The sequence below is a fragment of the Poromitra crassiceps genome (genome assembly GCF_964638095.1).
Source record: "Poromitra crassiceps genome assembly, chromosome: 23".
NCBI classification, from domain to species: domain Eukaryota; kingdom Metazoa; phylum Chordata; class Actinopteri; order Beryciformes; family Melamphaidae; genus Poromitra; species Poromitra crassiceps.
Window position 1 is genome coordinate 12,991,962 of NC_139639.1, and position 12,240 is coordinate 13,004,201.

Here is a 12,240-nt window from a genome sequence, read left to right on the forward strand (position 1 = left end):
TGCGTACGTCTACTCTGTACGGCTTATAGCTACTGTCCTCATTGTTGAAGGTTCAGATGGGTGTATCCTATTTGGTGAAAATGTATCCTTTCCTCCGTCCTCACAGCCTTGTCTCCTTGTTGACCCGGAAACCAAAAAAGAGCTGACAAGATGCATGAAGGATGCTCCAAAAGTCTCCTCCTACAAAACTAGAATAACTAATCAGTGCAATGAAGTGCTTCACAAAGCACAACAGAGAAACAGAATAACAGGAATCAACTGATTGCAACAACTTCAATTTAATCACACAAATAAGCTTCATTTACATGATCAATATTGACAGACACAGCAGTTATCCACAGCGATCTGATCCTCAGCCACTCACCTCCACAAACTTCCAAACTCTGGCAGCTGTGTGGACCTGATTGGAGGCGTGCAAATTTGTGAATACAGCCCCTCCCCCCCACACACAAAGTAAATGGCTGCTCTGCCCTCTACTGGACATTATACATAATAAAATAAACCATTGCTTTGCCTATATAAAAACACATTTTTACAAATCAAAGAGCTGAAACAATTTCAAACCTTGTTCTCAGGGAGCTGACATTTTTATCCAACAAAGCCAATGTCCATTTACTTTTGGTGGAGAAAACAATGGGATATAAATAATGTAACTAAAGTGAATGAGTAACTCCCCCTCCCTCTCGTAGTATAAAGCTTCCATCTACTGTTGCATTGCCAACTTTAATTGAATAGAAATCTTCTCCTGGTGGTAAACCTCTGAATCGACATCTTTATGGACCAATCAGCATGACCTGCTGCTCCTGTATAAGCCAACGATACTGATTTGAACTGTTAAACGGTATAAGCCAATGATACTGATTTGAACTGTGAAACCGTATAAGCCAACGATACTGATTTGAACTGTGAAACCGTATAAGCCAACGATACTGATTTGAACTGTGAAACCCTATAAGCCAATGATACTGATTTGAACTGTGAAACCGTATAAGCCAATGATACTGATTTGAACTGTGAAACCCTATAAGCCAATGATACTGATTTGAACTGTGAAACCGTATAAGCCAATGATACTGATTTGAACTGTGAGGGCCTGTGTCCACCTAGCGTCTTTTTCCGACGTTAAACGCTGGGAGTGCGCTGGGGAGCGCTGATCCGAGCGCACAATATACAAGGAAGCAACGTTAGCTCAGTGCGGTAGGAGCTTGATAGCTGACAGCTAGCAAGCTAACAACACAGGTAGGCTACGCTATTAAAAGCAGTAAGCACAACACTCACCAGAAATATTAAGTGTCTAGCCAATCTGCTCCCACAATTGAGCCTTTCTGTCTCTGTTGCGATAGTTTCTCCATATGATTAGTTGCCAGAAAAGGAGCACCCGACACCAGCGTCTTTCTGAAAAGTTAAATTATTCTCAGCTGGGAGCGCTGGGAGCCGGCGCACAAAAACGCCGGAGCGCTCTGAAAATAGACGCTGGGTGCAGCGCACTTTCTCTACACGTCCGTGTGCGCTCGCATACGCTCTCCCCCCATTGGAAACAACTGAAAAAAGACGCTGGACCTGAGGAAAAGACGCTAGGTGGACACAGGCCCTAAGCCAATGATACTGATTTGAACTGTGAAACCGTATAAGCCAACGATACTGATTTGAACTGTGAAACCAAAACAACTTCAAGCTGGCTGGATAACTCACTAATCGTGCTCTGTGAAATCCCCCCCCATGTCTTTAGCAGCTTCGATTCCTCTGCCACTCTCTTCCTTGTTGATCTGGAATGACTCAGGAATTACCGGTGGCTGAGATTTCTGCCGTTCAAATCGCACGTTCCAGCACATACTCTCTCGGAGCAGAAACTCCCCGCCCACTGGAGTTTCAGGCCTCTCTCTACTTTAACTACTCCTCGACGACTGGGAAAATTTGATTTTCTGTCAATTACAAGCCACTGTCCATGCTGCTGCAAAATCCTACTGGATTTGGATGAAAGTTGCAGATGACTTCATGTCCCTTCCTGAGCCACGTCGTCGCAGTGCGACCACCATCACAAGTCAATGGTCCCTTTGAGTTTAAACTTCTTGACGGAGCGCTCGCTGGCACGCTGTTGGAACTTGTTTCCGTAGATGTGGGAGACGAAGCCGTTGATTTCCACCACAAACACGCTGTTCCTCTTGGGGATCACTGTCGCAAAAGAAAGGGACAAAACATCTTAAGAGACGTCCGAGAGCGCAAGGTTTTTCATCACAAGTCTGATCGCTGGGTTGAAACCTGCTCTGAAAAGACAACAAGAATGCGCGGGGGGGGGGGGGGGGGGGAGATAGCGTGGGAGATACTGAGGGAACTGAGGGAGATAGCGTGAAGCTCTCTAAATCAGAGGTTTCTCAAATGTTTTTCAGCCAAGGACCCCTTATAAGATAAAAAAAATATACCGGGGACCCCCTCATTCTGATTTGTGATTTTGGGCTCTGGGTTTCAGGCCTGTATAGGCTGCTGACCCATTCCCCTACTGATTGTCTGGTATTGACTCAAACTCGATGGGAACAGAATTTAGGTGTGTCAATAGACCCTGTAGAATGGGACTTAAAGGAGGACTTACCCCCTAGATATGTATTAGAACAGTGATTTGAAAATACCTATGGAAAAAACCAAGAAATGACATAATGCTCTTGTCTATACTGGACTCTTTGGCTGTGTTGAAGTCCAGATTTTTTTTCGGAAATCGACGCCATTACAGTTTGCCTATTGCCTCAAAAATAATTTATTTGAGAGGGGCCATATCTGTATAAATATCAACAATTAGCCAACGCTGGTGGCCTGTATGGAAAGAGCTTTGCTCAAAATGGTTGAAAGTTATATCAATTTGGTAATTCAGTGGCGAACTAGAAATTTAATTATTTTTCTGCATGTAACTCTATGGCAGTGTGTTGAACTACGTTACGAGAGCAAAGTGGCATGGGCTCGTTACAGCAGCACACCGCACAATACGACAAACCCCCCGTTCTGGGGTAACACAATGCGAGATTTCTCTACGTCATTCCCTCGTCCAAGTTGCCATATAGTCCCTTTTTCATTTTAGTTTGGGGGCTTTTCGTGATTGTTGTTAAAAGTTGTGCAAAAGTTTTTTCCTCTCAGCGCAGTGCAGGCTGCCTGCGCCTCCTCCCTCCTGCCAGACCCCGGCTGGCGAAACAGCCTGTTGCATGCATGGGGCGCTTGTAACCTCACGGAGCAACAAACAAACAGACAGAAATAGCTGGTGTGCGATTTAGAGAATACAGTCTGAGATTGGGTACAGGATTGAGGGAATCCCGCATCTGTTTGCGAAGGTGCGACTGGACAGGACGCTTTTCACAGACGGGCACAGTAGTCGGAGCGAGGCGAGTGTCTCTCAGGGCTACTCAGGGCAGAGCTGCAGATCTCTCCTTCTCCTCTGCGCATTCAGTCTGTCCAAAATCATTACCGATATAATCTCAGTAGGAGGGATGCAGGGAAATGATAGTAGCCGATGTGTTTAGAGAAGCTTTGTCACGTTGTCACGTCGTAGTATAGCGTTATATTTTACATGTGCGCTAAACTGCGACCATATTTGTTTGCGGAAATATCAGACTGCTCTCTCTACTCTCAGATCACAGAGAGCTCTGCTCTGCTGCGCGCGCCCGCGGAGCTTGGAGCTAGTGCATGAGGTTTACAGTAGGACTCTCTCCCGCCTGCCTGGGCTTGAGACAGTGCTTCCAACTCGGACTGATAATATAAACATCATCATTCGAGCTTATTCAGGTAAGATATTAATAAAGTAGTGACACATTCAGCGGGAAACTAACTATAATTAAGACATGTGCCAACTTTGACAACGTTTGGTTCAGTATTTTAAGAGCAAACTTCAATAAGAATAGGCTTGGAGTTCTGAGGAGCTGAAAGGGTACAGGGGGGGTAGGGGAGTAATTATCTTGAAATCCCATAGTCTTTGGTTCACCATGACGTCATGACGTGTCAAATATCCCATTCATTTGAGAAAAAAAAAAAAAGCAGTCTTTGACCCTAAGAGGGCGCTTATGCCAGATATGCTGCTGAAAAATGATACAAATGGTAAAATGGCAACAGTTTGGTGTCAAATGTGGAAATTCTGACCAGAATTCTTCACACATCACCCCCAAAGTCATATATATTGGTTAAAAGCTGAAAAAAAGTGTTTTGGAGGTAAGTCCTCCTTTAATATGGAGAGATTCAATAACTATAGCTAATGCAGTCCGATACAGAATACTACAGTTTAAAATTTTACATAGGGCATACAGTATATAACTCCCTCAATAATTAAGAAAATGGACCCCAACTCCTCAGATCAATGCTGGCATTGTGGAGAAGTTGGTACTTTATTTCATATGCTGTGGCACTGCCCAGCAGTAAAAATATTTTGGGAAGAGGTTATTGACACACTCTCGAGACTGTTGAATGTAAACGTTACTGCTGGCCCTGTTGAATGTCTGCTAGGAACTAGGGTCACACAAACACAAAGCAAGCATGTACAGAAGATCGTTGGTCTGGCCTTTCTGGCCACTAAGAGAATAATTTTATTAAATTGGAAGTTCCGCAAACCCAGATGCTTTTTAATAGAGGACTGGGTGAGTGGTTTTTTAGACTTGTTAAGTATGGAAAGAGTTACCGGGAGGCTGGGGGACCTTGATATCGGTCCTACTGAGCTGTGGGACTTGGTGAGAAACTCTTTAGCTTATCAATCGATAGCCTTACAGCCTAGATAGTTTCCTATACAACATAAAGTGGATGTTTTCTTTATTCATTGTGGATGCTGCCCACTCTATCCGGATTCCTGTTGACACCGGCATCCTTGTTTGCCATAACATTCTATACTGAAATACTTATGAACGATTGCTTGACTCTGTGTTGCATTGCTGTTGTGGGGGATGTTTGTTGTTGTTGGTTGTTTTTGTTTTCTCACCTTCACCTCCCTCTCCCTTGTATGTGCATGTTGCACATTTTTGTTTATTGTTTTGTGGTCTGTGTGTAATAAAAGAAAAACTGTAAATAAAAATAAATAAAAAAAGCTTGTTTCCATGGTACCGTGCTTGACATTTAAATTGATAGGTTTGTCAGATTAGAATGTAATCCATGAACCATTTTAGATTTAAAGCATAACATATTTTCGTTGAACAATGAAGCTCTTGCACACAAAAATAAGTCCTCCCCCCCCCCGAAAACTTTTCGTGGACCCCCTGGCAAAGTGCCATGGACCCCTGGGGGTCCCCGGACCCCCATTTGAGAACCACTGCTCTAAATAAAACAGGTGTTGAGTGAGTGAGAGACATTCAGCTGGCCAAACCTTTCAGTCGGTCCTCTTTGGTGATGATCTTGAAGACGTGTTTGAACTCCTGAACCAGAATCCCTGTAGTTCCCACATATGACGGCATCTGGACCGAACCACTGTGCAATACAAGACAAGATGCTAGTAAAGTGACAAAGATAGGAAGTGCTTACAGAAATACATCCAAGTCATGGTCGACAACCAATTGTTAACATAGCAACACTTGGCTTAGACACTTGTAAGTCTATTCTGTTATTGTTTAACGTTTTTTGTGCGTGTAAATTCATCCTTAATTAGTGGTCCATGATGATCTAAATGTTTCAGCGGCTTTTCCACCCTGATAAGATTAAGAATAATGTTCTGGGGGAAACACTGAAGTATTGAAATATTTTGGCATAACAATGATCGATTGAATTTTGATATTAGCCTTAAAGGGATACGCCAACATTTTGGGAGATTCGCCTATTTGCCATATTGCAGACAGTAAATGGATAATGTGGATGCCTTTATCATCACTGTGCGTTCCCTACAAAGGGCGGTACCACTTTGCTAGTGCTACAATAGAGACACTGCGGAGCGCGTCATCATTCAGAAACCACACCCAAAATGGGGGGAAACAAAACCCCCCCCCCCCCAATCCTGGCGTTCTCCCTTTTTTTTTTTACCTTTATTTAACCAGATAAGTGCGTTCCCCTATGTCACGTGTTGCACACAAAGATCATATATCCGGAAGATGAACACTCCAACTTACTTCCTTGACAGCTAAACCCACATTTTTCTTCTCGCGAATTCTCAACAGCTTCCTTGTTTTGCTCGGGAGTACAAAAAAAACTTGAATTTGGCGATTTTTTACATTCGTTGTCTGCACAGCCCACCACACAACAGCTTTTAGCTATGTTTAATTCAAGGAAAATGATGCTGGTGTATGGCAGTGAATGGAGAGCTTTCCCCCGTGATGGGCGTGGCCTATTTCATGCAGTGTCTATGGTAGTGAATGGTACAGATTGCAACAGCGCCAGAAACACCCACATGTACATGTTGTGCCTCGTGTACTCACCACGCGATAAAATAATAATCCAAAGTTACTGGAAACGGCCATTTTCAAAGTAAATCTACACACCGAGATCTAACAAAGATTAACCAAACTAACCAAGAGTAACTGAAGTTACTTCCTTGTTTGCCATGAGGCGCTGTACACAGCGCATGCGCCGTTGCCGCTAATGGGCTATATTGTGTGCATTGCTTGGCCTTGTATTAGCGCCGTTGCAATTCTAATTAATTATCTCCACCTCTGCTCGTTTGCATGCGGCGAAGCGGTAATCAGCTTCGCTCTGCGGTGGGCCATCAGAGAGTGGGATTTCATCACAGAAAGCAAAAGTGAACTCCTACCTGTGATAATGGCACCATGAAAGTCTGCCTTCAAAAGCTTCTGCTGAACAAAGTGTGGACTGCTACAAAAGATAGAGAGGTTTATTAGAGATGTAACATGACTGGTAACCAAGCAAGAGACTATAGGACAGAGATGAAAAGACATTTGAAGTGGTCTCTAATGGGCGATAACACCACTGAGCTCCAAACCGATACTCACCAGGATGGTTTCAATCCATTGCACAGGTCAATAATGTATTTTTGTCTCCATAGGTTATGTAGTGGCAGGAAAAGTTCATATCTAGAGTTGAGAACATACAACAGTTAGCTTACGGCTAGTGTAGCATTTTAACAGTAAGAAATGATTAGGATGCAGCTACTGTGACAATTCAGATTTTTTGATTACCAACCAACCTCTGGTGTTCGGGCTTGATGTGGAAAACCTTCAGTTCTCTCTTCTGTCTGGCGTTGAGCCCTTTGGCTTTCTTGCTGTTGCTCTTCTCTTTCTTCTTCTTGGGCCGGGCGTACTCCAGGATCACGGCTTTGTGAGCCAGAAGCTCCTTCAGATCCTGCTGATCCTGCTGCTTGGACTGGATGCTGTTCCTCAGGAAAGCCTGGACGAAAGTGTCTGCTTGAGAGTTCGTTTGAGACTGGAGATGAGAGGAAGACGATAATGAAGTTCACACAGGTTATTAGGTTTGAAATTTACTGTGGGAAAAATCCATATAGACTTTCATCGATATTCATATGCATTCTAACGGAATACTTTTTCAATGAGTCTGGCTCACCAGACGCAGCACAGCCCTCGGCACGTATGGCGAGGGCTTTGACGCTGTAGCATGTTTTCCACATTAGTTTAACTCTGCACTACTCTTACTACTCTACTACTAACAGTGAACTACTCTTATTTACTTGATATAGTGTTGTAACCACCAGCTGCTGCTATAGTGCACCATGTTTTGATTTTTTGATCAGATCAGATCTGTGATTGTGTTTGTTTTGATGTGCTGTGCCTATTTTGATGTAACGCTGCCAACAATTATTTTTCTACCGAAAACTAATTTCCCCACGTGGACAAAGTAGCTACTACTATTACTTACTGATGGGCGGCATTATCTCTCAGAAGTAACTAAAGTAAATAAATAATCTGTCTGCTCACCTCAACACCAAGCATCTTCTCCAGGTCAGGAGGGAATTTGGCTCGAACAAGTCCATCTGTGCCAAAACACATGGATAAAACATGAATTATTACATTGCCCACATTATCCTACTCCAAGACAATACAAAACATTTAAATTAGAAATGTCTTCGTGTATCACCAACAATGGACAGATAATATGCATTTTACAATTAAACTCCCAGTTTCTGTACACCTGATGGCTGATACTCTCCATTCTTTTATAGGCTACAATCCAACTTGTCTAGAGGGGTCAAGCCAAAAGTCTAGTAATGTAATGTCACCTTGCTTCGACAAAGCTATACATTATCTGACCAAAAGTGACCGAGGATCTTTTCTGATTCCTTAAGAGCCACCCCTCGATTCGGCATACTCAAATCGAAAAAGCACCCATAAAAAAATACTTTTTAATGTAGCGTTGCTCACTGACGTACCACCCTTAGTGGTGTATTTTGGTCGAAGAAGATCGTGGGGAATTGTAATTTACAGCTGCTTCGTAGATTGGATGCATGCCGAACTGAAAAGCAGATCATGTTGGTTTAAAAAGGCTATTGAATGATACAGTAGTAGGCTATGTTATTGTATGTTATTTTGCAGAAAAGAAAGGCAACATTAACGCTAGCTAAATTGCTGGAGGTTCAGGCAGCATACGAGCGAACATTAACTGTCTGTACTCTGTTATGTAGCGTTAGGCACTTGTATTTTAGAGCGATATTACAGAGCTGTCTTTGAAGATTAAACTCACCGTCCATTTGCACGTTTTTGGTGGCTTCTTAAAGAGAAATGAATCAATTCTTTCGCAGAGAACAACACATGTGTTGTGCAGAACAAGCTGCAACTATAGATAGAGACACCCTAACTTCCAGTCACTTCCTGTATCTGTGCCACTTTCACGCCCCCTTAGGAGACTGGTCAGCCAATGAAGTTTCATAATATTGACAGACAGCCAATCACAAGCCGAGAACCACGCCCATTTAGGAGATCGGAAGAGTTCAATAGAGAGCTCCAGGGATGACGTATTTTTGTAGGCTGAATGCGGAAGTCCCGAACTTCCTGGTTCTTCACTGTTTCTGTCTATGGGATTTTTGAATGCGTTTTCGGCGCGATGCTTCAAATAAGGTCTGTGGGCAACGCAAGTTTAATCAAACGCGAACGAAGGTTCAGCGGGATAATCTTCACACATGAGGACCACTTTCATGAGTTTTGTAGCGTAAATGCGAGCCCTGGAAGTAAAAAGCTCGTGCTAAACTAATCCAGAACTACACACGTCGCATAGGCGTCCACGCGAAGGCGCGAGAGAAAGAATTTCCGCGTTCACTCGTGATGACGTATAATATCCGCGTCGACATTGTAGTCTCATTTAGCCGTTTGCTAGCTAGCTAGCCACCCTTTTAACGGCACATAAAAGCTTCAAAACTCATAAAAGTGGTCTTCATGTGTGAAGATGATGTTACTAAACACTGGTTCGCGTTTGATTAAGCCAGCGTTGTCCAGAGAGATTATTAGAAGCATCGCGCCAAAAACCCATTCAAAACTCCCATAGGCGAAAACTGTGAAGAACCAGGGCTGCATCGATGATTTCCGGACTCGTTCCTGGACCTCTCTATTTCTTACAAGTGGCGGAGCCGAGTAGCCTGACTCCGCCAGATGGGGGCGGCATTGTTCCACAAATTCACAATCCCAACTCCAAGCAGCCTATATTCAACATGGTCTGTAACTGTAAACACACCATCTACCTGAGTGAGCTACAATCAGACACAATTCAGACACAAATGGTTTCCAAGATAGTGTTTTTTTTATTCATGGTTGAAAAAGACCATGAGAGAAAAAGAGGTGGTCGTATTAAGTCCGTAGATGGTACAGTATAATGATGACACATTTAAATGGGAAGAAATAAATAATCAGACTCAAATGAAAACCATGACTAGTAATATACAATACACAATATATACAATATACAATATAGCAAAATCGAAAGAGGCCGTTAAGTCGACGGAACAAGCTCTATGCATTTTAACGCCATGCAGTCCTTCACCTATTGTAAAATAAGCCACTTGTTGTGGCGTTAACAGAGGCCGGGGGTTTGTCAGGCATCTCACATTAGGTGAAACGTGCCATTCGCTGTCTCAGGCAGTGGCGCCCGTTCAGGTCACTGTGTGAACTGTTGCTATATTTGCAAGCACATCATTGATCACACATCAATGCCATTCAAAACAGAATTGCGTCCCCAATGTCCACAGTGTCTCGACCGCAAACCGGAAAGCAACAGATACTCATTGAGAAGTGGATTTGTTTTGAAGTGGAGTTTTAAACAGGAGAGTCTCGGCTGAGGGGCTCTGACATGCAGCATCATAGTAGTGATCATATCATTCACATGTTTTGTAACAACTGTACCTACTCAATGATACGCCATGACATCTAGATGCAGTTCCCATGTGGTTTTTTAAAAGGCGGTGGTTCACAGTGCTCTCTCACAGACAGTAACAATGGCTCCATCGACACCGCGAGAAAAATCTGAATAAAACTATTTTTCATTATCCGCAAACAAAGCCAATTATCGAAGATAAGACATTTGTCACGGCTTTCTGCCTTTCACTGAGATGGAGAGAAACTAGGGCGCAAACGCCAAAGAAAATTAAAATGGAGAATCTTTTCTTTTATACATTCCTTCACTGAGCAAGATATCAGAGGCTATGAACTGTCCTCAACACCTGAATCCACTAGCAGACTATACATAGAGTATCACTTGTGGAAGTACCAACACGCACCTAGTGATGTTGGGCCTGGTGTTGAAGCACCAGTCAGAGTGCTACTTGTTATGATTCCACTGTGTGAAAGGTTCAAATAATCTCATAAAGCTCAAAGCACTAAAACAGCGTGAGTTCCAATTATAATAATAATTGCAACAAAGAATGGATTTTGGACACATGAATATGGACTTAAACAGTATTTTCCATCCACTGAAGATCGCCCTACTGTGGTTCTACTCGCCTGTGCTAATCTGTACTTACACTGCATAACTATGCAAGTTGTATCTTTCACTGTCAAAATTGACCACCGGTTAAATGAGAGGATACAAGCTACTGTTTTTGCATTCCTTGTTTTTAAAAGACACTTGGACATGTTTTCGATACAATCCCAATACATTCTAGTGGTGACATCAGTTTGAGTAATATTCTTAAAAATAAAATAAAAATAAACAAGAGCAATAAAAGCCCAAAGCTCACATCAGGTGTGTGAGGGAACCTTAAGTAGTAGACATGCGTAGAAGAAAGCCACTCCGATGGACCGGAGGAGACAGAATGCATCACTCGCTCACAACTAAAAGCAACGATTCATTAAAAACCTTCAAGCAGTTGAGCCTTTTTAAACTATATACAAAATTGGCACACGCTAACAAAGAACAACAGGTTAATTAATGAGCAGAGACGAATGATATCAAAGCAGAAATGTGTGTAAGAAGTGTGGCTTTGCTCAAACGGTGCAATGGTCGCAGACAAACAGCAAAGTGAAAAGAGGCAGAAGCCAGCCGTGAGGACCCATCCGTTATTGGCCCGATCTAGTCTGTCTTTTCCTTGTTCTTCTTTATGAAGGAAGGAGTGCAGAACTCCTTTTTCTTTTTGGAGGGCGACTCGTCGCCCGCCTGGTCGCCCGCAGGCTCCTCACATTAGGTGAAACGTGCCATTCACTGTCTCAGTCTGAGGCAACAACAGGGGCGGGCTCGGGGCGGAGGAGGAGTCTTCGGCAGGAAGTGCGGGGGCGTCGGGCGCGAGCTCGGGAAGGGTCTGTCTCAGCGCCCGGAGCTGAGTTTGGGGCGACTTGGCTGCCATTCTGGGTCGGGGTGCCGCTCCGTCAGGTCCAGTTTCTCTGTCACAGCAGAGGCCCGCCTCGCAGGCCCGGTACTCGGGGCCGAACAGGGTTCTTCTTGTGAGTGCCCAGGAGAGCGGCCCGCAGCCGCAGGCAGGGTGCCGGGAGGTACTGCATGTAGCAGTTGTAGGCCAGCGCGGCCAGGAAGAGGAGGAAGAACAGGAGGAAGAGGAAGAGCAGGGCCGTGCTGTTGTTGTGCTGCAGATCTTCGGCTGCCAGGTCCTGGCTCTCCGGGGAGCATGGGGGAAGGTGCTGCTTGGGCTGGACTCTGATGGTGCTGCTGGGGGGCGGGGTTAGTGATGAGTCAGTTTGGGGTGGGGAGGTGACAAGGACTGTGGCTGTGGAGCTGGGGGGGGCAGGGACCGAAGTTAGTGGAGGTCGGCCCGTCTTAGCATTACCCTCAGAGGCCTGGCACTGGTTAAACCTCGTCTCCGGGGGTCGCGGGGTAGTGATCCTGGACAAAGAGAAAACAGACATTATTTGCGTGTAGAGGTTCATACAGTAATGGCAGATGCTGTATCAC

At 44.1% G+C, this 12,240-nt stretch overlaps 1 protein-coding gene and 1 pseudogene across 2 annotated transcripts in view; both read right to left on the minus strand.

Annotated features, from left to right (window-relative positions):
• Positions 1-272: 272 nt before the first annotated feature.
• LOC310796989 (ribonuclease P protein subunit p29-like) lies at positions 273-8,684 on the minus strand (annotated as a pseudogene). The gene is made up of 7 exons (XR_014553971.1): positions 8,596-8,684; positions 7,833-7,888; positions 7,088-7,323; positions 6,894-6,974; positions 6,695-6,756; positions 5,324-5,424; positions 273-2,172 (listed from the first exon to the last, which is right to left on the minus strand). The product of XR_014553971.1 is annotated as a ribonuclease P protein subunit p29-like (transcript).
• A 3,036-nt stretch (positions 8,685-11,720) lies between these two features.
• Positions 11,721-12,240, minus strand: part of LOC310796730 (uncharacterized protein) — a gene marked incomplete at both ends in the record, with an annotated part of 34,087 nt that continues 33,567 nt past the window's right edge. The window contains one exon of the mRNA XM_083658967.1: positions 11,721-12,171. Within this exon, the coding sequence (XP_083515093.1) occupies positions 11,721-12,171 (451 nt within the window). The remainder of the gene's footprint in view (positions 12,172-12,240) is intronic.